This window comes from Dioscorea cayenensis, chromosome 8 (genome assembly GCF_009730915.1).
Source record: "Dioscorea cayenensis subsp. rotundata cultivar TDr96_F1 chromosome 8, TDr96_F1_v2_PseudoChromosome.rev07_lg8_w22 25.fasta, whole genome shotgun sequence".
NCBI classification, from domain to species: domain Eukaryota; kingdom Viridiplantae; phylum Streptophyta; class Magnoliopsida; order Dioscoreales; family Dioscoreaceae; genus Dioscorea; species Dioscorea cayenensis.
Genome location: NC_052478.1, coordinates 10,625,954 through 10,649,803, shown reverse-complemented (window position 1 = coordinate 10,649,803; position 23,850 = coordinate 10,625,954). Strand labels below are relative to the sequence as shown.

Genomic DNA, 23,850 nt, shown 5'->3' with positions numbered 1-23,850 from the left:
AACTATATGCACATCTTTGAGTGTATATGCATTTATCACATTTGCAAAATATTAATAATAATAATAACAGTTTCATAGTGATATTGATTTATATTTTTATTATATAAATTCACAAGGGTATGCATGTAAAAGAAACACTAATTGACAACTAATTAAGAAGTTTTGAAAAGCACAAGAAGTGAACTTGCATTTATTTATTTATTGTTGGTGATGAACCCAAAGAAGCTCATCCTCTCAATGATTTTGTTGTTTTGACAAGCTTGGATCTTGTTCAATGTTTCTAGTGATTGCCAATGGAGGTTTAGAGCTCTCCAAACTATAAAAAGATGAAACCAGTTGCACTGTTTGGTAGCTTTCTTTATAGTTTGAAACTTTCAATAATGCCATCAACTTGAGCTCTCTTATTGTGTTCTTTTTGAAATCATTCTTTGTTTCTATCTTTCTTATATTCTTATGCAGCCTTTTGGAATCTTTGATCTTTATCTTCTCAAGGATTTGCATTAATGGAACATCTACTTGAGCTTTGTTCTTGAGTTGTCTTTGAGTTCATTAATTCCTGTTTCAATCTTTTCTGTATTCATATGATTGGATTTCTTTGAGTTTGTTTACAATGAACACTCAGAAGATTGTTTGCCATGAGCATCAACAGAAATCATTGAATGATGATTCTTTTGGATGTTCAATTGAGAGTTTTGGTTCAAGAGAGGAAATGAATCAGCAGCATCTTTTCCAGCCATGTATTTCTGATTCATTTCCTTCTAGTTTTATTGGATCAAATCCTGCTTCTTTTTATGCTACTGAGCTTTTGATGGGATTTCCTTGGTTTGATAATCGGCTCAGAGGAGCTCATTCCCCGACAGATACTCTTCCTCAATTCGATTGTCCTGCAGTTTCTCAAAACATAGACAGAGTTCAATTCAGAAATACTGCAGAAAATGAGCTTCAATCAGTTGGACAAAGTATGCAAATGATGGGGGTAAGAATTCATGCATGCTTTGTTTTAAATTTGTTTGAATTTAGATTAAATGAATCAACTTGCAGATTCAGCAGGAAAAAGTTTCACCCGGAAAATCAAACACCAATAAAACAAGAATTCGATGGACTCAGGATCTTCATGAGAAGTTTGTCGAAGCGGTTAATCGCCTTGGAGGTGCAGAGAGTATGTGGACTGAATTTTTTTTTTTGTGGAGCTTAACTCCTTATTTCTAGTAACTGATTAGCTGATTATATGCAGAAGCAACTCCAAAAGGGATATTGAAGTTGATGAGCTCTGATGGGCTGACTATTTATCATATCAAGAGCCATTTGCAGGTGTTTGCCGATAAAACTATATAATTCTTCATAGACCTTGTAATTGAGAACTAAATTTGATTATTGTATGACTTGCAGAAATACCGAATTGCAAAGTACATACCAGAGGCAGTAGCAGGTAAAACTTTGCTCCTTATCTGAAAAAGACCTTCATCTTTTTATGATAAATGTTGAAACATGATATAGAAATATCTATATTTTATATTTTTATGCCATAGTCAATAAGTTCGATGTTTTCAAGAATACTGTGGACGTGAATGCAGAAGACGACGCTATGCATTGTTCATTATATCTTGAATGTTTAGTAGAAGGGAATAAGACAAGTCATTGGAGCAAAATACTATGCATTGCTTGAAAGTTTATTTGCCAGAAACTAGTAAATTTGGCAGTAAGGATGTTTCTCTGCAGTTATGTATACTCATATATTTATCGATGTTTGTAGGAAAATCTGGCAGAAGAGCTTCAATGAATGATTCACAACACCTTGACCCAAAATGGTATGTCTTAATTGAAGTTTCTGAAAGATATCTTCACATTCTTTCTGACAATTGGTAGTTCTACTGATCATTGCAGTGCCCTGGAAATTACAGAGGCTTTGAGGCTTCAATTAGATGTTCAAAGGAGTCTTCATGAGCAGTTGGAGGTTTGCTATTTGTCCTTTTTGCCTGAAGTTTTACAAGGGTTGAAAACTTTTTTGCAGAAGCTGATCAAGTTTTTCTTCTGGTTTCACTTGGGTTAACAGATTCAGAAAAATCTGCAGATGAGGATTGAAGCACAGGGAAAGAAACTCCAGCAGATGTTTGAACAACAACTGAAAACAAATATTAATCTTGTTGAGCCATTAAATTTCGATATCCTATTTTCAGATGAGCAACCGATAACTCTTGACGGAGATTTGTCTTTTGAGCAATATAAAAGGACAGATTAACAAACATTCTTCATAAAAAGTCAGTCGATTATGAAATGAAGATAAAGCAGTGCTATGAAGGATCATTATTTCTGAAACACAGCAAACAGATTGAAAATGACAAAGCAAAAAATTGCAGATTGAATGTTGAATAATTTGATAGATCACATACAGTTACGTTTTACTGTGATTTGTGTATGCAAATGATGATTGCCAAGTTCTTTAAGAAATTTTTTCTCTGAATTTTAGCATTATTTTTTGTGATTGAAGCTCACTCGATGAATTTCGGGGAGTTAAATTGAAGTATTTCTAACATGGCTTCTCATGTTCTCATAGGCTGAAAAAGATGAACCAGAGAACAATGTATTGAACACATTCATGTTTCATCTTTCCTATACTTTAAGAAGACTTTTAGAATCTATATATATATATATATATATATATATACATACATTCTAATCTTCACTCAATTGGAGTTTTCTGCAGGATGTTTTCAGTCGAACATCAATTTAAACTCTTTCTTGTTTCAGTCATTTTCAATTTTCAATTGGTGTGGATGTTCACTCTTGACGGAGATCTGTCTTTTGAGCAATATAAAAAGACAGATTAACAAACATTCTTCGTAAAAAGTTAGTCAATTATGAAATGAGGATAAAGCAGTGCTGTAAAGGATTATTTCTGAAACAGTCAAACAGATTGAAAATGACACCTCACATGACATTGTAATTCAAAGCAAAAAATTCCAGGTTGAAAGTTAAATAAGTTGATAAATTACATTCAGTTATGTTTTACTATGATTTGTGTATGCAAATGATGATTGACAAGTTCTTTAAGAAATTCATTCTCTGAATTTTAGCATTATGTTTTGTGATTGAAGGTCACTCGATGAATTTTATCGAGTTAAGTTACTGAAGTATGTCTAACATGGCTTCTCATGTCTCATTGGCTGAAAAAGATGAACTAGAGAACAATGTATTGACTCATTCTTGTTTCATTTTTCCTATAATTTAAAAAGACTTTTGGAATCTAGATATTTATATATATACTAATCTTCACTCAATTGGAGTTTTCTGCAGGATTGCTTCATATTTTCAGTCGAGCATCAATTTAAACTCTCTTTCTTGTTTCAATCATTTTCAATTTTCAATTGGTGATTGTTTTGGATGTTCACTCTTGGAGTTTTTATGAATCAGCAGTTTTCTGAATATACACTGCATGCACAATAAAAGATTACTGCATGCCAATTAATTATTTTTATTAGATAAACCATTTGTTATACAAGTCCGATATCATATATCCATCTGCTTTACATATACATGCATCACATGCAAGTCAATTCGTAAACAATGTCACCATATGTTATTTAGTTGAGATTAGATTAATGATGCTATGCTTTTTTTATTTACAGTTTACTCCATGCAAGTGCTTGACCTTCTCTTGTCTCTTTCGATAGTAATTGGAGGGAGAAATTGTGATATAGGAATTCACCATATTGAACCAAGACCTGGTTTATTTAAGATGCCAAGAATTGATTACTCAATTCTCTTATAACCGCCCAAGCAGTTATTTTAGTGCGGACAAGACCACCTATGTATTAGCGTATTTTATACATCTATTGTCATCTCATCTCATACAATACCAAATAAATGATAGTATAAATGCATATGATGACGCTGATAATAATTTCTGAATTATAATAATCTGTATGTACCAACTTTTCTGCTGTTTGACTGTGTTCTGCAGTTTTCATAACAAAGACAAGTTCAGTTCAGAAAAATTCTGCAGAAAAAATGAGCTTTGGTTCTTTGAACTAAGTATGCAAGTGAAGGGGGCAAGAAATCATCCTTGGTTTTGTTTCAAATTTGTTTAAATATTTAGAGTGAACCAAACAAACTTACAGATTCAACAAGGTGCTATGATTAATTTTTCAAGCAATTCACAGGGCAAATCTACTGCAAATAAAACAAGAATTAGATTGACTCAGGATTTTTCACAAGAAGTTCATTGAAGCAGTAAATTATCTGGGAGGTGTAGAGTCTACTAATTTCTGGCATCTTATCATCTGATTACATGCAGAAGCTCCAACAATCCAACAGGGAAAATAAAAGTTTATGAGTTCAGATGGGCCTGATTGTTTATCATATCAAGAACCATTTGCAGGTGTTTTTTTTTTAATGAAACTATAGAACTCTGCATGAAATTAGTAATTGAAAACTAAATGTAATTACTATATACAGAATTGCAGAGTACATACCAGATACAGTAGTGTAAAACTTTGCCCTTTCCTGAAAAGGACCTCCAAAATTTTCTGATAAAAAATTGAAGCATGATAAAGGACTGATGTTTTATATTTTAGTGCCACAGTCAATAAGTTTGATGTTTCAGAGGATACTGTTGACATGAATGAAGAAGATTTTATGAACCATTGATTATAGCTTAATTGTTTAACAGGAGGGAATAAGATACATCATTTGAGGGAAAACTACACATTTGTTTTAAAGTGTGTGAATTGGTTGAGATTTACTTATTACTCAATTCACAAATTGCCCAACGGTTGTATATACTCATTGTTTCATAGACCATTGTTAGCAAATCTGCGATGAGAGTTTCCATGAATGATTTGCAGCACCTCAACCACAATGGTAAATCATAATTTGAAGTTTTTGAATGATTAGATCATGCAAGTCATTTCCTTCTTTCTTTTTATTTTCTTTTAATAATCAGAAGTTAACAAATTGCAGTGCCATGGAAATTAAAGAGGCTTTGAGTTTCTAATTAGATATTCAGAGGAGATTTGACGAGTAGTTAGCAGTTTGTTATTTGTTCTTTGCTTAAATTTCACCAAAGTTACTTTGGTCATGAATAATTTAGCTCCTTCGGTCAAGAATAATTCAAAATTAAACAAATTTGCGGGGAAAAGGTAAATAATAGAATCATATTAATTATCATTTGAATGAATGAAAGAACAGTCTCAGAGCTTACATATCATCTTCTGGTTTTGTAGACTAGCATTCTTTTCATTTCCACGATCATGCTCTCATTTAACATTAAAGCTTGAGATCTCAGACTCAAGCATTGTTCTGGAGGTTTTTTTTTTCGGAAAATGCTTCACGAAACTAAGAGTGCACCCAGTTATACATCCTTTCAGATCAGTTCACAAAATCTGCCAAAAGAATGACATCAACACCAAAACATATTTTCCACTGAAAAGTGAAAATGTTCATTCTTTTTCATATGTAACATGAGAAAAATGTGCTTCATGTATGTCTTGGGACAAAGAGGAACGAAGGATCCTACTCTGCTGATGATTATGAGATCATTTCATTTTGTCAGATGATAACTTTTTCAACCTCTCCCACTCCTGTAGTCCTTCCGGGTGGAGATCCACAAAATATTTCAAAAATCGTGTATCTGAACATGCAAGAATGGTACTCAAGGCCACTTTCGAATTGACAATTTTCCGGTTTTTGGTGGGTCTTACTATCCCATGCTTCTTAAGCCATCTGTACATGGAAAATCTAAGCTTTATCTTCTCCAAATTGTAACAAAGGAATGTCGGAAAGGCAGTAAGTGCCTCAAGAGGATATCCCAAATCATTCAAAAGACAATTGATTTTCTTTTCAATAACATCCGTGGACTGATTGAGCAATGGAGGAGCAAGTTTAACCATTTCTGACACTGTGTGGCAGTCCAGTCCAACATTGACCAGGCAGTCGAATCTCTCCTGAAGTTGATCCCCTCTCCCTCGAAACTTGCTCAGTGCCTTCGCCATTTCATCTGAGTTCTCCACAAACCCTAATTTCAACAAGAAATTAGTCTTCTCCTGAAGATAACTTCCTTCCACTCTTGGTTTATTTGCATCTGTCACCTTCTTTCTGCAAGCCAAATTACTGAACTGTGATGGATCTTCAATTATGATCTCACATAATCTTTCAGCTGTCAGGTTTGAGCTCTCCAAAACAACCTTGCTTTTCCTACAAGTGCAAGTCCCAAAGACTTGGGGATGAGTAGAAATGATTCTAGCAATGTCCTTGTTCTCCATCCCAATCTCAGATAAGAACTGCACAGATTGCAGCAAATACTTTGTGAACTTCCCAGCTAGAATCCGCGGGTATTGCACAAACAAATTTAAAATCATATTGCTGCTGAGACCCAATTTCAGTAACATAGCGACCAAGACATAGATCTTTTTTCCAGAATCATCAAAGACAAACCTCGGATTTTCACGCATCAGGCTAGCCAATTCCTTCTTCCCACAACACATCCTATCCAAAAAGTCGAGCATTTCAAGGATCCTATTCCAATTGTACAAACTCTTATCTGATAAGCATCCCCTCAGCCAATCCAGCTCAATGCCAAATGTCTTTAATTTATCAACGACACATAGAAATTCCACATTGACATCACCAATTAGAAGTGTGGGGCAGCATGTGACCAACTTAATAATGGTAGGCCTGCTCAGGCCGAGCTCTTCATAAGCCTGAAGCTTCAGAGACATTACACCGGAATCATATCTAAATATCTCCATGGCTTCCCAGTACATTTTACCAATCTTGCTACGAGGAACCCCGTAATTGCAAAGAACATGGTAATTCTCAAGCAAGGCACCATCATCAGTCAGAAAAATCAAATTGCGGGGGAGCAAGGGATGGAACTCAGACGGCTTCAAACCCAGACTCTCAAAGAATGGCTCGAACTCATTAATAGGATTGAAGCAAAGGAACTTGCTGAGTGACCGGCCCATGTCTTGCTCATTCTCCAATTTTGCTGTGAGTTTCTGAAGGAAAACAGGAGAGTTCTTGCTCATGTGTTCAGCATCAGTGAAATTCAAGCTCCTAGTGCTGTGCAAATAGTCAAAAAGTGCATTCTGTGCATCAATGCGATCGCTGCGAGAGATGCGCGAAACTGACTGACCATCAATAGCCAAGTTTGCATCCAAAATTACAGCATGCCCATTAATCTGAGCAATACTAGTGCTTGAAAAATACCGTTTTCTATGCATATTCATCAGTGTCCCAGAAACAGCAACATTCCTAATTTTCACGCAAAAAGAACTGCAATCAAAGCATCTTTCTGCAAACAAGGTCACATTTTTCTGTAATTTTGCAATGCTAGCTCCCGAGAACAACCCAATTTTTTGTGAATCAAAATATGAGCATCTATGAACACATTCAGACACAACACAAGTGCCAATTTTTCTGTGAAAAAACTGGTTTTTAGGCTGCGAGACAGGAATTCTCCCACACAGAACGTAAGAAATCAAAGGCACACTAATCTGAGAAGCCATCTTGTAAATACTTATGCTTGAGAGAAGCCTGCTGCTCATCATTTCTAATGTCAAAAAGGCATACATACAAAGAGAAACTCAACAACCAATTGAAGCCTTCTCACAAATCAAATCAGCATCAGGGATTGCGTTTCTTACCTCCAAAATCCAAGCTTTAAAGCCCCAGTCTTCTGAAAATCCAATCATTTTTATCAGTTTTGGGAGTTTGAAAGCAAGCTAAAACCCTAATAACCAGTTCTGAGGTTTCAAAGGGGCTTCACGAATAAAGCACCCAAGTTCCAACCTTTTAATTGTCTCAATGCAACATCGACCGTCTGATGTAGCAGGACATGTAGATCCAACGGATCATATCTCTCTATTTTCCATAAAATCGATTAATAAAGTAGTGTCCCTGTATAGAACCGAAGGCTCCCATTATAGCTTTCCTTGCAGAAGGCCCTTCGACGCAAAGGAGAAGAGAACTGCAAAGCTATCAGCTTTGAGGTAAATCTGCATCTTCTTATGGATTCCTTCTCCTCCGAGTCTTTTCTTTAGTTCCTCAATCATCTATTTCGTTCCGTTTTTGTGCAATGGCAATGACCCAGTTAGGGAGATTAAGAAGACCATCTCCTTTCAGTTTGGTTGATAGAAATAATTTGAAAAACCAACTTAAATTATCAAAAGCCTCGCTTTTTAGCGTCTTTGATGATCATTGGTGCGTAAAAAAAGGAACTTTGCATCTATGTAGAGCTCTGCAAGATAAACGTTCAGTTTTCAGCACTTGGGCATCTCGTGTTTGTTCCAGAAATCAATTTGAGACATCAAAAATTCTGTATTTCTGTAGCAAAGGCACTCTTTTTAGGGAAAAGCTTTTTTCATTGAGTGTTCTAAGAGGATTGTGCACTGATAGTCGTAAAAGAGATTCAAACTTTAGTCAGAAAAATACTCAAGCTGTGGTGAAAGGTCAAGCTGCTTTTGTGGATTATCTTCATGGCACTAGAGGCTTGCAATTCACTGATGCTGAGCACATCAGCAAGAACTCCCCAATTTTTCTTGGTCGGCTTCTGAAGAAGGTGGAAAATGAAGAAGATGTAGAGCGGGCATTGATGCGATATTTCCGGTACCATCCTATTTATGAATTTGAGCCATTCTTTGAGAGCGTGGGGCTTAAACCTTCTGAGTATAATCAACTTCTTCCGCGAGATTTGATGTTTCTTTCTGATGATGAGATGTTGCTTGAGAACTACCATGTTTTGTGTAACTATGGAATTGCTCGAGGAAAGATTGGTAAGATTTACAAGGAAGCTGCGGAGGTTTTCAAGTATGACTTTGGCTTGTTGAGTTCAAAACTTCAAGCTTATGAGGCGCTGGGGTTGAGTAAAACCAGTGTTATTAAGCTTGTGGCTTCAAGCCCTCAGCTTTTAGTCAAGGAAGTTGATAGGATGATGTTTGTTAAAGTGCTAGAGCAGCTGGAGAGCATGGGTATACAACGAGATTGGATTGGTGGGATTCTGTCTGAGAAGAATACATACAACTGGGGCAGAACACTCATGCTTTTGCACTTTCTTCATCATCTGGGGCTCTCTAGTCAAGAAGTAGCAATATTTATCAGAAAGCAGCCTAATGTTATATCAGATGGTTCTGGGAAGACTGTTTTTCTGCTGATTGGGTTACTAGTGAAAATGGGTGGGAGAGAAAAGGAAGTCATCGCGATGTTTACTCAATTTCCTTCTGTTCAAATTGGGAGTTACATAAAAAATGTTTTACGGGGCTTGCAGTTTCTGATTGACATTGAAATGGATCACAGTGATATTCAGAACCTTATATGTACTCACATGGATATTTTCGGTATGTGTAAGTTAAAAAGGCCTAATAGTATTATCACCACCCTCAATGTTGGGAAAAAGCGGTTGTGCAAGATTATAAAAAATGATCCGCACGAATTGAAGAAATATGCTTTTGGATTAAAAGTCACTCCTCTGCCAAACTCTGGTGATGATGAAAGATCCCTTATGGAGAAGAAGAAGTTCTTGTTGCGCTTAGGATTTGTGGAGAATTCAAAAGAGATGAACAAGGCACTTAAGGTGTTCCGCGGAAAGGGCGATGAACTTCAAAATCGGTATGATTTTCTGGTCAAAGCTGGGTTTGATGCAAATGATGTCTCAAATATGATCAAAATGGCACCGCAGATTCTGAACCAGAAGATAGATGTCCTCCAGAGGAAACTTGATTTTCTTTTGAATAATTTGGGCTACCCCTTGAGTACCCTGGTTGCATTCCCCTCTTGTATGTCATATACTGTAGGGCGTGTCAAGCTTCGGTTTTTGATGTATGATTGGCTTAAAGATAGAGCCAGAGTTAATCCTGGATTGGCATTGAGCAGTGTCCTTGCATGTTCTGATAAGTTGTTCATGAAGAGGTTTGTAAATTGTGACCCTAAAGGCCCAGAAGTCTGGGAGAACTTCAAAAAAGCATTATCTTCAGGCTAGTACATTGCATGCATTGATTCATTCTTTTCTTTTTCGCTCTCTAAGAACTAAACACCTAATTGTTTTGGTTTGAGAATTTTGCAAACCTTTGTGCACATGTGAACTATGTGTAACCAGTGCAATATATATACACACACGCACTTAGTTCAAGCGTTCTTTTACCTATTTGACTCCCTTTTTTTGTCCTTTTGGGTTTTTGATTATGTTAACCTTCTCATTGATGCCATCTTATGTATCATTGTTTTTAGTTTCTTATTCCTCATTGTTCAACCATCAAAGAATTCTAAACTACTTTTGATGTTTTTGAAGCTTCAACAGCAAATGCTGCGTTGAATCTTACAGGTCCATAGCTGCTTCTAACACCCTGTTTTTAGAGAATAATGTTTCATTTCTCTTCCTCTGTAAAATTAAGCTAAATGGATGCTGTGTACAAGTTGATTAATTTGAATCTTGTAATTTACAACCTTTAATTATCATTAGCATTCTCTAGTGGTTTATGCTTTCCTTGCTGCTGTATGCTGAACTGCTTGACATTGAGATTAAGGGTTGTATCATTTTTGGTAACGAGTTGCAAGTTATTATATTACAAATTGTTTCACTCTGAATAATATAATGAGCACAAGGGAATAACTGATTGATTGTACCACAAAGGCTCATTTGGTGAGGTAATGATCTTTCTTCCATATATCATCAATATATGAACTTTCATCCACTTCCTTTGTTTTCTGTAGCAGTTTGCTGTTTTTACTTTACAGAGCTGAGGTTTTTCACTGATACCAGTCTAGATGGGTCTTGCTTTCGTGGTCAGTCATCTAGGTAAATGCATGGCTTCTTCTGATTTGTATCCTCAAGCTTTTTCTCTATATGTATTGTAATTGAAGAATCACTTGCCAAGAACAATGACTATTTAAAAACACATAGTACAACTTTTTATTGACCGGCACAATAGACTTCATGTATAGGTACTTTGGCACACTCTTATTTGCTTTCCTCAAGCCTTAAATTCATTACTGCATTTGCTGACATTAATCTACAAAATTTCATCAGATGAAGCAACTAATGATCTTGTATGTGTTAATTCAGGCAGATGACACTTAATTATGTTTTTATGCATATAGTAGAAAACATAACTGAACTTCTGAGCTTTATTCATCGTTTATGACCACAAATCATTCAGAAAAGAAGAGAAGAACGAAAAGAAAGACAATGCAAGCTTGGTATTTATGCATCTTGTTGCCATGGATAGATAACTCAGGCACATGGCGCAAGAGGAGGCCCACAGAGACACTTGTTATGGAAGAAAGAGTACTTGTCAAATTGTCCCAGTTTCCCTCCTCTGGGGATCTCGCCGCAGAGCCTGTTGTAGCTCACATTGAAGCCCTGCAAGTTTGGCACTTTGGTTATCTGCTTCGGTATGCTTCCATAAATCATGTTATGGTTTAATTCCAATGAAATCAACTCAGCCTCAGGGAATTTCACATTGCTTAGATCAAACGTCAGTTTGTTCCTTGACAAGTCAATGCTCTGTGTGGACTTTGACCGTCCGAACAATACTGACGCGTCTCCAGTCAACTTGTTCCTCGAAAGGTCAACCCTTGTGAAGTCAACTTCTTGGAAAGATCTCGGAATAGGACCAGTGAGATTATTGTGAGAGAGCAGGAGGTATGAATTAGGGACCTTGTGGAAAAGAGAGGCAGGAATGGTTCCAGTGAGGTTGTTCCGGCTAATATCAATCGAGTAGAGTTTCGGTAAGTCCCCGAGGGAGGACGGGATGAAGCCGGAAAGCTTATTGAATGAGAGATCAAGCTGCTCAAGAGCAGTAAGTTTAGCAAGGAAAGCCGGGACGGAGCCATATATCCCGGTCCAGCTGATGGTCAGAAACCGAAGTTTAGAAAGCTTTGTGATCTCTGGAGGTATAGTACCATAAAGGTTCGGCAGTTTATGAAGGCGAACAACTTGGAGATAATGAAGATCACCGATAGCCGAAGGAATGGGGCCAACAAGCGGGTTCTCGAGGATAGCCATGCCGGTAACATGACCGTCGGCATCACAGTCAATGCCGGGCCAGTCACAGCAAGCAATGTCACTGTGCCATGGAGGATTTGAGCTCCCAAAGGAGTCCCTGATTATCAACAATGTTTGCTTATCATGTTCATTGCAGAGAGCAAAACTAGCAGGGATTAGAGAAACAGAGATTGCAAGCAATGCAAGAAGAGGAGACATTGTTTTGTGAAAGAGAGAGTTTGGTGTCATGATCATTTTTATAGACATGTTTGCATGCTTTGTAGATAGAGTTGAATCTTCTGATCGCTTTCTAGTTGTCTGATTTTGAACACATTGACCAACAGATCATCAATTGGTTTGATTAATATTTAATGTGATCCTTCTGAACTTGTTTTTATTGTGACATGTTAGTTTTTTTTTTTTTTTAGAGACTAATCAATGATTTAAGCTATATTATATATTTAAATAATATCAAAGTATTATAACTTAAAATTTTAAACCACTATTTTTTTTTTTCAAAATGTGGATAGATCATATCTAAAGTGTGGAATTAATTCTTCAACATACACGTGGCTTCACTCTATGTGAACTAAAGTTTGAATTTATCTCAGAGGACTGTGTTAGTAGACTTTGAGATCATTGTCTAAACCACTATTTATGTATACATTTTAAGAGAAAAGATTTTTTTTAAAAAATAATTATAAGTTATTATATTTAATTTTTTTAAATTAATTAATTTTTATTTATTTTTCTTAGTTTCATAAAGTTCGGATAAGATAAGCTTGGCGGCTATCTATCACCATCCAAGTTGGTTCATTGGATATCATTTCTATCACCACAACTGGTCCACCATATAAGTATTGGTTGACAATGTTGACTAGTCAAAGATGTCTTATTAGGAATAACTAAAGCAATGTTGACTAGTCCTAGGGTTTCATCCATGCATGAAACTCTAGAACATGGCTACCATTCAAACTCACCATGCATGTTCAGCAACAAGCTGGAGCCCTTATTAAAATAAAAATATTACAATAAATCTTCACACTCAATATGACCCTAATATTAATACTCTCAAAATATATTAATTAAAATAAAAATCTTTTTTTGTACTAATAATGTTAAGAAAAAGGATGAATGTTTCCAAGTTAAACTGATACTCTCACACATTTTAGAATTTTTCAGCCTCTCATCCTGCTTATAAGTTGTGAAACCCTGACCTTTATTGTTAATTTTTTTTAATTATTAGAATTTTTCAAAATAAAATTACTAGTCAAACCATGAAAGCTCCCAAGTGTCTCAATCAATCCATATGATATTTCCCAGAATGTTTTAAGTATTATAAATATTCTTTCACTGAGTAGGAGTTATCATGGGCAATGTTATAATTTTAATTTAATTTAGATTTAATAATAAAAGTTTTGAAAAACAAGGATGTTATGAGGATTTGATAAATTTGAAAGAATTTTTAGGGTACTATTACATATATATATAAGAGGTGTAAGAGGTATAAAACCTAGATTTCTCTTTAATTAAAAAGAAATAAAATGTGGTTTATTTTTAAGTATCTAGTGATTGGGATTTTAGTATTTGAGATAAGTTCTATATACATTAGATTTATAATGAGAAAGTAAAATTTGTATTTATGAGGATTATATAAGTTTTTTTATGCGATCTATTTAGTTTTATATAATACTACTAGGTTTATTTTTTACGAGATTAATCATTTTTTAATTTTTCAGATAAAAAATAATTTTTATGCTTATCTAGCACATTCCTTATGGGTATGAAACTATTTATTGTGTAATAACCTCCAAAAATGTATATATGGATTAATAATAATAAAGAAATAAAAATAACTAAAGGGTAGGCAAAGAGTGGAGAAGAGTTTGAATATTGGACTCTCAAAAAACAACAGTTTTATATCATGAAGTAAAATAAAAATAAATTAATTAATATTTTTAAATTGTGAATTTCTATAAACATTTGGTTGACCACCTTCCTTTCTCCCCTTCTATCTTCTTATTTTTGAGGTGGATGAAGATTGGTTCATTTATGTGTGGTCAACTCTAAAGATAATTAATTGCTTTCTAGAAAGCAACAACTCTAAAAATGAACATGGTGTTTTTTTTATGGTTGAATGTCCTTTACAACACAGCTATAGACATATGTTTGATTGGTAGATGAGAAATGCAAAAATAGTATAACACATGAATGTTTTATGTTATTCATCATGTTTGATCCACATAACTATTGGATAAACAGCTGTAAAATCAATGTGATATGTTTTATTATTTTACATTTATTTTATAATTAAAAAAATTCAGAAGATAAATATTTTATGTATTTTTCTTGCTTTTTCATTATTCATCACTTAATTTTTTAATGATTGATAAAATTATTAGTTCATAGTTATATATATTGTATATTTAAATTTTCAACATATATTATTTAATAATTAATTATAAAAAATATTTAAAGGAAGAAATTGAATTTTCAAAAATAATTCATCATATTTATTTATTCATAAACTAAAACAATAAATATTAGTCCATGATTGATTTATATAAATTATTAATCAAAGCACACAAAGAAACATTTATTTTAACTAAGGGTGAACATTTAATATTTTTTTTTTTTTTGGAAAACCCTCTTTATTATTAATTCTTTTATTATAATTAAATATATTGATTAAATATGTCAATTAATTATATTAATATGATAATAAAAAATAATCAATATAATTTTTTATTATTACAATGATCCTTGAAGAATTATTACTTCATCCAAACATGCTCTACAAACCCTAAAGAAGGTTACTAATAAGTGTGAGGTAAAAGATGATTTATGGTTGATAGATTTCATGAATATGAAGGTAATTACTTCCATTCTTTTATTTTTAGAATTTTATTGGGAGCCCAAAATTAATCTCTTCACATCAAAGTTGACCAATTAAAAGCTCATTAGACTCCAACATTATTATTTATCTATTTTTTTAAAAAAAATCATCAACCGTTGCAGAGAAACACTATAAATATGTGAATCAAAGAGAACTCCCTCACCATTCTAATTAAGTTTCTAACATGGCTGCCACCACCACCACTATTAAAACTCTCCCATGTTTCCTCTCATTAATCTTTCTCCTCATCTTCACTTCCTTTCTTCCTTCCACAACCTCAAAACTCTGCAACAAACATGACCAAAAAGCTCTCCTCGCCCTCAAAACTTCCTTCAACCATTCAGACCCTTTCCCAACTTGGACTCCAATCTTTGATTGCTGTGATTGGTATGGTGTTACCTGCAACCAAACAACGGGCCGTGTCTACAGCCTTGACTTAACCACCGACCTCACCGGCGTTGTCCCTCCTGCTCTCGGTGATCTCCCAACCCTCCAAGTCCTCCGTCTTCACAAGGTCCCCAATCTCCACAGCCCCATTCCTCACTCCATCACCAAACTCAAACTCCTTCGCTTTCTAACCATCTCTTGGGGTTCACTCTCAGGTCCAATCCCAACTTTCCTCTCTCAACTCCCTTCCCTTGAGAGCCTTGACCTCTCCTTCAACCAACTATCCGGCAACATCCCACCGTCTCTCGGTCACCTCCCGGCCCTTCGTGTCATTGATCTTAGCCGGAACCACCTCACCGGCACCATTCCAGAGACTCTCTTCCACATCATTAATCCTAAAACTACTTTCCCAACCCTCATCCTCTCCCACAACAACCTCACCGGACCAATACCGTCTTCTTTCGCCAATGTAGACTTTGCCGCTTTAGATGTTTCAAGAAACAAGCTCACCGGAAATCCATCTTTCTTATTCGGCCAATCCAAGTCAGCAGACACCATTGTTTTGGCAAGGAATCAGTTCAAGTTTGATCTTTCCCGGGTTGTGTTCCCGGAGAATGTTGATGTACTGCAACTAGAGCATAATATGATATATGGGAGTATTCCTAATCAGATAACCATGGTTTCAACGTTGCAGTTCTTCAACGTGAGTTATAACCGGCTCTGCGGTGAGATCCCCACCGGCGGTCAGCTCGGAAGTTTCGATGAGTATTCGTTCATTCATAACAAGTGTCTCTGTGGAACTCCTCTGCCACCATGCAAGTGAAATGCTGCATGTTATATATACGTACTACTAGTTAATTAATTGTATGTTCTATGTTCTATGTTCTATGTTCTATGTTCTATGTTCTATGTTGTGTTTGTTTTTGGGAATAAATAAAACTTTGCTTTCAGTGGTTTTATTAGTTGCATCATGAGATCTTTAAAAACTTAATGGGATTCTAAACACGTTTGGGTTGTTGGCTTTCCTCAATTGGTTGTGTTTATTTTGACTATTCTTTGAAGTCAATGGAACTCTCACCTCACTACTATGCTATATTTGGTGGGTCCAAGACCATTAGCCATGCATGCAATGAGATTCTTTCAAAAAGTTGGCACCGAATTCTTGATAGGAATAAACGATATATTTTAAAATATTTAATTAGGTTTGCGTATTTCTTATTTTTATTTATATAGTTTTTTTTTAACTTGAATAAACTAAGATATGATTTATCCAATTTTTTTTTTTAAAAAAACAAAACAAACTAAGAAATGATTTAATCACACGTTAAAGGGGATCCTGCATGAATGCATGAAAGTCAAACGTTTTATTTCTCTTGTTTGAAATATTCTCCTGTAGTGTAAACATATAGATATTTTATTTTATTTTATTTTATTTATTTTTAAAATTATTTTTTTAATTGTTAAAATAACTTTCCAAGATGCTAAGATGATAACTATGTAAAAATATACCACTAAAATAATCATGTCTTTCATATGTTATCCTAATATTATTCAAATGGCATATTTTTAATGCATAAAAATAAAAACAAATAGAAAATTTTAAAAATAAAAATGAATACCATGATAAATTAAATATATACTCTTAACCAAGCCTTCCACGCAATGGCATATTTTTTCTTTATTATATATATATTTAATACCGTAGATAAACCATAAAATTATTAAAATCTAAACATATGAATATAGAGAATTCGGAACTAAAAGAAAAAATAAATATATATAGTAGGTACAGACTAATAGTAATAAGAATATGACAAAAGTTCATTGAAGGACGTGGATATAATAGAATAATAAAAAAATATAAATACCTTCTAAATGTAGAAAAAATCTTCGCCGAACATGATCAGATTAGGTTTTAAACAGTGACAACATTGGAATCAGTGTCAAAGTCACACTTATCTCATGAAGAAAACTCTTAAAATTGAATATATATTTTTTTTATTGTAATGGACGAATTCTTTAGTATCTGTCTTTTGACTTCAAGAATTATAGAAAAAAAAAATATGTTATTGATTTTAACAATAAAAAAAATAATGTGAGTGCTCTAAAATTGAAAATGCATTTATTTCTCTCAAACCAAAAACTAAATAATTGCTCTTGCGAGGAGGGACCACAACCGCTTATGGAAAGGGACAACCCCTACTTATGCTAAGCTTTCAAACGGTTTAATTCATAACCTGAATTCCTCTCTAAAGAAAGAGTAGTAGCGGACCTTCTTAATAGCTTTCTAGTATTTGTATGATTTTGACTCCTTTGACAATTAAATAATTTCAGGGCCAAAGCAATGAAATTAATTTCCACCACACACTTCATATCTGTCCACATTGGACCATAAAACAAACAGCATATTTGAAATGGATATATGAATGCAAAAAGTTTAAAAAACAGCTGGCTTGCTTACCATCCCAACTTGCTGCCATTGCACACACTCTACAGCTAAAAGCAGGAGGAATCTTAATGACAAATAACTCCAGATAGCCGCCATGAACATGTTCTTATTCATGGTCCATATTATTCAGCAATCAGCACTGCATCATTGAATTCAAAGAAGTTATACTCTTCAAATTCAAGGAAGCAAGTTGGGATGCATGGATCATCTTTCTCGTTATTAGCAAATCTAATGAGTTTTCTCTAAATAAACCATTACTTCCAAAGATACACTATTAATTATCTATAAGCCCGCATCTCATAGAGTTCCATAATTTGAACTTATTTCTAAAAATTAATGGATAAGGAGAAGTGATAAAGTCAAGTGGGAACCTTCTGATGGCTTTCTGCAGGTTGTACGATTTGGAATGGATGTGAATATATATGGTCAAAATAGTATAACAACCAGTGCCCCCACATTTCATAACTTTCCTTTCAATTGATTTAAGTGATGTTTTATTAAGAGGAGGATGCCAATCTCATCCATTTGCATACAAATTAAAATGCCATATTGCAGGGCTGGTAGAAAAGATCGAACAATGATGGAACAAGCACAAGTGGCTTGTCACCATCCAACTTGATTCAATTGCAAGGAAAAAGGACAATAACTCATAGCCACCATGAACATGCATGCCTTATGATGGTTCATGATTCTGCACTGAATCACTGAACACAAACAAGCTATATAATATATATATATATACACACACACACACACAAACAGAACTATCATATTCTATCCCTTTCTTCATATATATAATCACAATGATTTCAGTGCCAAAACTAAGCATATCCCTCATGAGATCCATTTCATTCTTCTCCATTTCTCCATATCTCCATAGCATGCAAAGAATGATGATCTCAAAGTGCTCAATGGCCTTTGGCACAATAACTTTCGGTAATTCTAACTGATTTAAGCAACCTATCACCGATGCCATCGGTGACATTAAAACTCTCACCTACTATCCCGTACGTCTTCACAAGCCTCCCAATCTCCACAGCCCCAGAACATTCTTTCTAGAGATGTTAGTCGAAACTAGCTCACTGGAGCCATCCCGGAGACTCTCTTAGGAAAGAAACAGGTCAAGACTCCCATATACATCATCCCTCCCACAACAATCTCAATGGTTCCTCTTTGGCAGTCTATGCATGATTTTTTCCATGATGAGTATATTGTTATCCATAAGAAATACCCTTGTGGACCTCCTCTCCCTCCATATGCAAGTCATGAAGTGGTTGTTCTAAGCCTTGAGGTACATCTTGTAATATTTGGGCAGTATGAGCATGTCTTATAAGATCTGATTAATGTAGGAGTTTGAATTAATTAAACTTATTGGTATTAGTTACAAAAAAGAAGACAAGTTAAAAAGAAAGTCATAAAAGTAAATAACGCTACTAGAACCGAAAACATAGACTGAATGCCTAATTAAAAACTACACAAAGGATAAATGTATATCAAGGAACTAGTTCAACTATGATCTATCCAATATTGTTTTCTTCAAGGAGGTGAATTTTGATGAACTATTCATATATACATGATCTCTGCAAGTGTTCTTGAGCAGATCACCGGTCTCAAATTCCTTCAATCCGTTATTGTGAGTCATGACATTCATCACTCCAACAATATCCCTATAAGAGAAATGCCTAATTATTTCAATGAGTGTTTTTCTCCATAACAAGTGCCTCTTTAAACTGAAGTCATCTTCCCTGGTTCTAGAACCAGGGAAGTCTCTGGTTTTGTGCACTGTGCAAAATTAGGTATATATATATATATATATATATATATATATATATATATATATATAAAAGCATACACCCAACACCCTAAATTCTATAAAATATAGTTTTTCATTGTACAAACAGTTAAAAAACAAGTGGCTTGCCTGTTGGAAGAACCAGACAAGTTCACTTACCGTAGATCTCCTCCATCAACAGCAAGGTGTTTGATTTATGTTTCTTGCTGTTTGATTTCTGTTTTGAATACATATATCTTGTGTAGGAACAGAACTACGTATTGAGTTTTTTTTTTTAACTTTTAAATAAAAATAGATAAATCACAATAGCTAACATTTATTATTATATGAAGAGAAGTGTTGAGAAACGAACTCACAAACAATCAAAATTGAGAAATGAACTCACAAACAATCAAAATTAAAGGAGAGAAGAAAAATTAATAAGTACCTAAATGTATGTATTTTATACGTATAAGTTTGGTACTATTCATTTTGTATTTTGTTAGATTGATGCCCTTTTTATGGTTAATTGGTTTTATTTGTGTTACAGGCTTTAAAGAAACCAAGGCAAGCTCGACAACGCAATATAGGAAGAAATCACATTGAAAATGACATTTTAGGGCTTCGAGCACTGTAGCATGAAGGTTTGGAGAAGTAGTAAGGCCTTGGGTTCTCCTTGTGGGCTACCTTGCGCCAACAAGACAACTGGAGATTCTTGCACCGGTTATTGTAGCAGGGTTTTAAGTTATTTCTAGGGCATCAAAAAAGCGATATTCTGTTCTTTGGCCTCTTGGGCCGCCGCCCCACTTTTCTTTGGGCCATTTTCCGGTGATCTACTATGCAAGCTTCACCAAGAGAAAGGCAAACGTTGGAGGAGGAGATAGGGGAAGATCCAAGGCATCAAAGCGTCGTTTGAGGAGAGATCTCGGCAAACTTTCAAGATCTTCATTCATCTATGAGAATCCGAAACTAGAGGGAGTATTTCATGCTTCTTTTCTTATTTGTTGTTCCTTGGAGTTGTATGAGTGCTCCTCTTTCATGAGGCACTAACTTATTTGTGGTTTGGACATGATGAACTCTAGGGTTGTTTTGTTGTAATTTTGGATGATCATCTTTGTTGATGTATTGTTGGATGTTGTTTTTCTTTTACAGAATCTTGTAGTTTGGTGGTTCTTGCTATGTGTTCTTGATTGTTTTGGATTGCATGAGAACTCTGTGGTTCAAATTTTAATTTGTGCTAGGAGCACATGATGCACCCTTGTATTAGACTCACTTAGCTTGAAAGGGATCCATGTATGAATACATCAAAGGATTCGGGTGTTTTGTACCCCTCCAATCATTAGGATCGGACCCAGGTATTGAGTTTGACCTAATTAGAGATTTTCCAACACTTAATGCAATCATAGGAGGATTTGATCGGAAGAGATTCCGAACCAATACTTGTATGGAATTAGGGGTTAATCACCTTAAGATTCGGGGTTAACCTACTTTAGGAGTCTCTTAGTCCAAACTACCATCACAACACATCATCCATAATTTAGGGCTTAATGTCAACCCTAGGGGGATTCTTTGTTCAAATCACCCCTTCTTTTGTTTGATCTTCCCTTGATTGTTAATTATGTGTAGTAGTGGTTTGACTTTTATGTTAGTTATCTTCTTTCTCTTTTTGTAATTATTGTCCTTCATTTAAAGTGTTAGGCTAGGAAATACACGAAAAAGGAGTAATAGTAGCTCCTTGGCCCCGTGGAATACGACCCCTGTGTTACACTCAGGGTATTAGTTGCTGGTGAACTTGCTGGTGAACTTGCTGTGGAATACGGCCTTGTGAACTTGCTGGTGACTCATCAAATTTTTGGCACAGTTGCCTGTGACACAAGGGATACTAGAAAAATCTGTAGTCTATTGTTCTGGCCATTTTTTTCTTATTGTACATTTTTTTATTTATTTTCTTTCTCTTGTTTTGCTCTATTTGACTTTGTTCTTTGTGTTTTCTTTCTTCTTTTTTTTTGTGCGAGGTACAATATTCTTGAGAAATGCAAGGAGATTTGACTTTAAATCATTCAAATTTTGCTTTGGCCGCTACAATACACTACAAAAAAAAAATTACAGGTTTGAAACGGATATTTGCAACTGATGAATTCTGTTGCAAAATTGCAACAGACTTGGAACAGCTTTGCAATGTCATTGAATATTTGCAATTGCTTTTGCAACGGGTTAAAATATTTGTTGCAAAAGTAGTGATAGTGATTTTGAAACGGATTTGCAACTTATTTTGGGGCAGGTTTGCCACGGATTGGCAATGACATAAATTTCCGTTACAAAAATATCGAGGGAAGTATGCGGGAAAAATTTTGCAATGACTTTGCAACGGACTGATAATGTATACAAAGGCATTACAATTTTGAAACAAGAATTTACAACATAATGATTCCATTGCAAAGTTCCATTGCAAATTTGTAACAATACTTTCAATGGACTTATGACATTACAAAGTTGCAACAAAATTGTAATAAGGTTACTACGGATTTTAATTTATATGATTTTTAAATTTTTTTTGTTTATATTATATAATTTTTAGAGTTATTAAATGTACTTTATGTCAAAATTTGGATATAATGATGATGCCTTACAATACCGTCTTTTGATATATATAAATATACCTACTACGATATTCTAAATTTAATTAATGATAATATAGAATAGTAAGTTATTTCATTTTTTTTTTTCAAAAATTGATAAATTTAAGATATATATATATATATTAAAATAATAATCACATGAGTATTTTCATAATTAAGTATTAAATTTGGTTATTAGTCCCATAACTATTTCCGTATTTTCCTTAATATATTCAATCATTATTGAATTAGTGAAAGTAGAAATCGTATTTAGTCATATTCTTGTACAACTCAATGTTAACTGTATATACTTTATGTTTTTGAGAATTATTAAGAAAGCCAAATAAAATCTCATTTTACTCTTAAAAAAATTAAATTAGATTTTTTATTTTATTACTCATCGCAAATCTTTATAAACATGCACAAGTAATTTATGATGGTGTATAACCAAAAATATAAATTTTAAAAAAATATATGTAAATTAAAAAATCCATTTTTAATTTTGAAAAATTTAAACTTTTTCATATATATATATATATATATTCTTTAAGCGACATATATATCATCACCACTCGTTATGCTTTAATAAAAAAAAAATTAAGTGCATCTACACCAACAAGGCATGCTGGTTACCAAAAAATTTAAAGTGCAAATAATACACTTTAGTCCAAAAGAACATGCCAAAATAATTTTAATTATTTTTTTTAACTTAGAAATTTATTAAAAAATAATTAAAAAAACAAAAAACAAATCCAATAAAACCCAAGACATATAAAATCTTACAAAAAAGTTTCCTAGAAAATTATAGTTTTAAATATATTATATATATCAAATGAATTATTTATACAATTAAAAAATCAATTAATAAATAAAAATGATAATGATTCACCCCAAAATTAAATAAATAAATAAAACCAAAATCTAAAATAAGAATAAAAATGACCCTAATTTGTTTATGGACTTGTTATGGATCCATTGCAAAGTTGTTGCAAATTTGCAACCTCTTTGCAAAGAATTGGCATATATTTGGGAAAAGCCGTTTGCAACCTCTTTGCAAAGAGTTGGCACATATTTGGGAAAACCCGTTGCAAATCTATTGCTAATTTGTAACACATTTGCAATGGATTTGTCTGGGATCAAAAGATCTATTGCAAATTCCTTACAAATTTGCAACCTAGTTATAATAGATTTTGCAATGGAATGGTTGCAAGTCCATTACAATTCCATTACTAATTTATAATATATTTGCAACTGATCTAATGCTAATCCGTTGCAAAAGTGTTACCAATCCGTTCCAAACATTTTGCAACAGATTAGTTCTCATTGCAAAAATTTGCAACGAGCAAAATAGCAATGTCATTAATCCGTTGCAAAACCATTACAAATTGTATAGTTGCAACAGAATTGCAATGGATTCGACCGTTGCAAAACTGTAAATTTCTTGTAGTGATATAGATGCCCTTAAGGAGAGGCTCAACAGATTTATAGCCCAAAGATCACCTCAAGAGCAACAATGTAATTTCCCTCCAAGTCCTCAGTATGAACAACCACAAAGAAGGCAATTTACTACTGAGGATGTATTGGCAAAATTCATGATAAACAGTAAAAGAAAATTTCAAGTCATCAACATCAAATTTGAAGCCATTACCACTGAACTTCAAACACTTGACGCCAAATATAAAGTCGGATTTGATGTCATCCATGCCACACTTTTGAATGTACAAGCATCTCTTCATAAGCTAGCAACCAATT

At 34.1% G+C, this 23,850-nt stretch overlaps 5 protein-coding genes across 8 annotated transcripts; 3 read left to right on the top strand and 2 right to left on the bottom strand.

Moving 5' to 3' along the window:
* The first annotated feature begins 221 nt into the window (after positions 1-221).
* LOC120267669 (myb family transcription factor PHL5-like) lies at positions 222-2,550 on the top strand. 4 transcript variants are annotated; one of them, XM_039275340.1, is made up of 8 exons: positions 222-348; positions 460-976; positions 1,042-1,159; positions 1,235-1,311; positions 1,390-1,429; positions 1,754-1,808; positions 1,885-1,954; positions 2,054-2,550. In XM_039275340.1, the coding sequence occupies exons 2-8, from the start codon at positions 611-613 to the stop codon at positions 2,237-2,239; spliced, it is 912 nt and encodes a 303-aa protein (XP_039131274.1). In that variant the 5' UTR covers positions 222-348; positions 460-610; the 3' UTR covers positions 2,240-2,550. The 4 variants fall into 4 exon arrangements, with proteins under 4 accessions (XP_039131274.1, XP_039131276.1, XP_039131275.1 ...); XM_039275342.1 differs by having other exon boundaries at positions 222-976; positions 1,051-1,159; XM_039275341.1 differs by having other exon boundaries at positions 222-976; positions 1,042-1,150.
* Positions 2,551-5,305: 2,755 nt separating this feature from the next.
* LOC120267922 (transcription termination factor MTEF18, mitochondrial-like) lies at positions 5,306-7,793 on the bottom strand. Its single transcript, XM_039275604.1, has 2 exons — positions 7,644-7,793; positions 5,306-7,549 (listed from the first exon to the last, which is right to left on the bottom strand). Exon 2 carries the CDS (start codon positions 7,545-7,547, stop codon positions 5,535-5,537), a length of 2,013 nt encoding a protein of 670 aa, XP_039131538.1. The 5' UTR covers positions 7,548-7,549; positions 7,644-7,793; the 3' UTR covers positions 5,306-5,534.
* Positions 7,794-7,803: 10 nt separating this feature from the next.
* On the top strand, positions 7,804-10,789 carry LOC120267270 (transcription termination factor MTEF18, mitochondrial-like). The gene is made up of 3 exons (XM_039274946.1): positions 7,804-7,836; positions 7,926-7,988; positions 8,090-10,789. Exons 1-3 carry the CDS (start codon positions 7,804-7,806, stop codon positions 9,971-9,973), a joined length of 1,980 nt encoding a protein of 659 aa, XP_039130880.1. The 3' UTR covers positions 9,974-10,789.
* A 126-nt stretch (positions 10,790-10,915) lies between these two features.
* On the bottom strand, positions 10,916-12,350 carry LOC120267923 (polygalacturonase inhibitor-like). Its single transcript, XM_039275605.1, has one exon. The coding sequence runs from the start codon at positions 12,242-12,244 to the stop codon at positions 11,225-11,227; it is 1,020 nt and encodes a 339-aa protein (XP_039131539.1). The 5' UTR covers positions 12,245-12,350; the 3' UTR covers positions 10,916-11,224.
* A 2,704-nt stretch (positions 12,351-15,054) lies between these two features.
* Positions 15,055-16,205, top strand: LOC120267691 (polygalacturonase inhibitor-like). Its single transcript, XM_039275370.1, has one exon. It carries the CDS (start codon positions 15,058-15,060, stop codon positions 16,081-16,083), a length of 1,026 nt encoding a protein of 341 aa, XP_039131304.1. The 5' UTR covers positions 15,055-15,057; the 3' UTR covers positions 16,084-16,205.
* Positions 16,206-23,850: the final 7,645 nt, after the last annotated feature.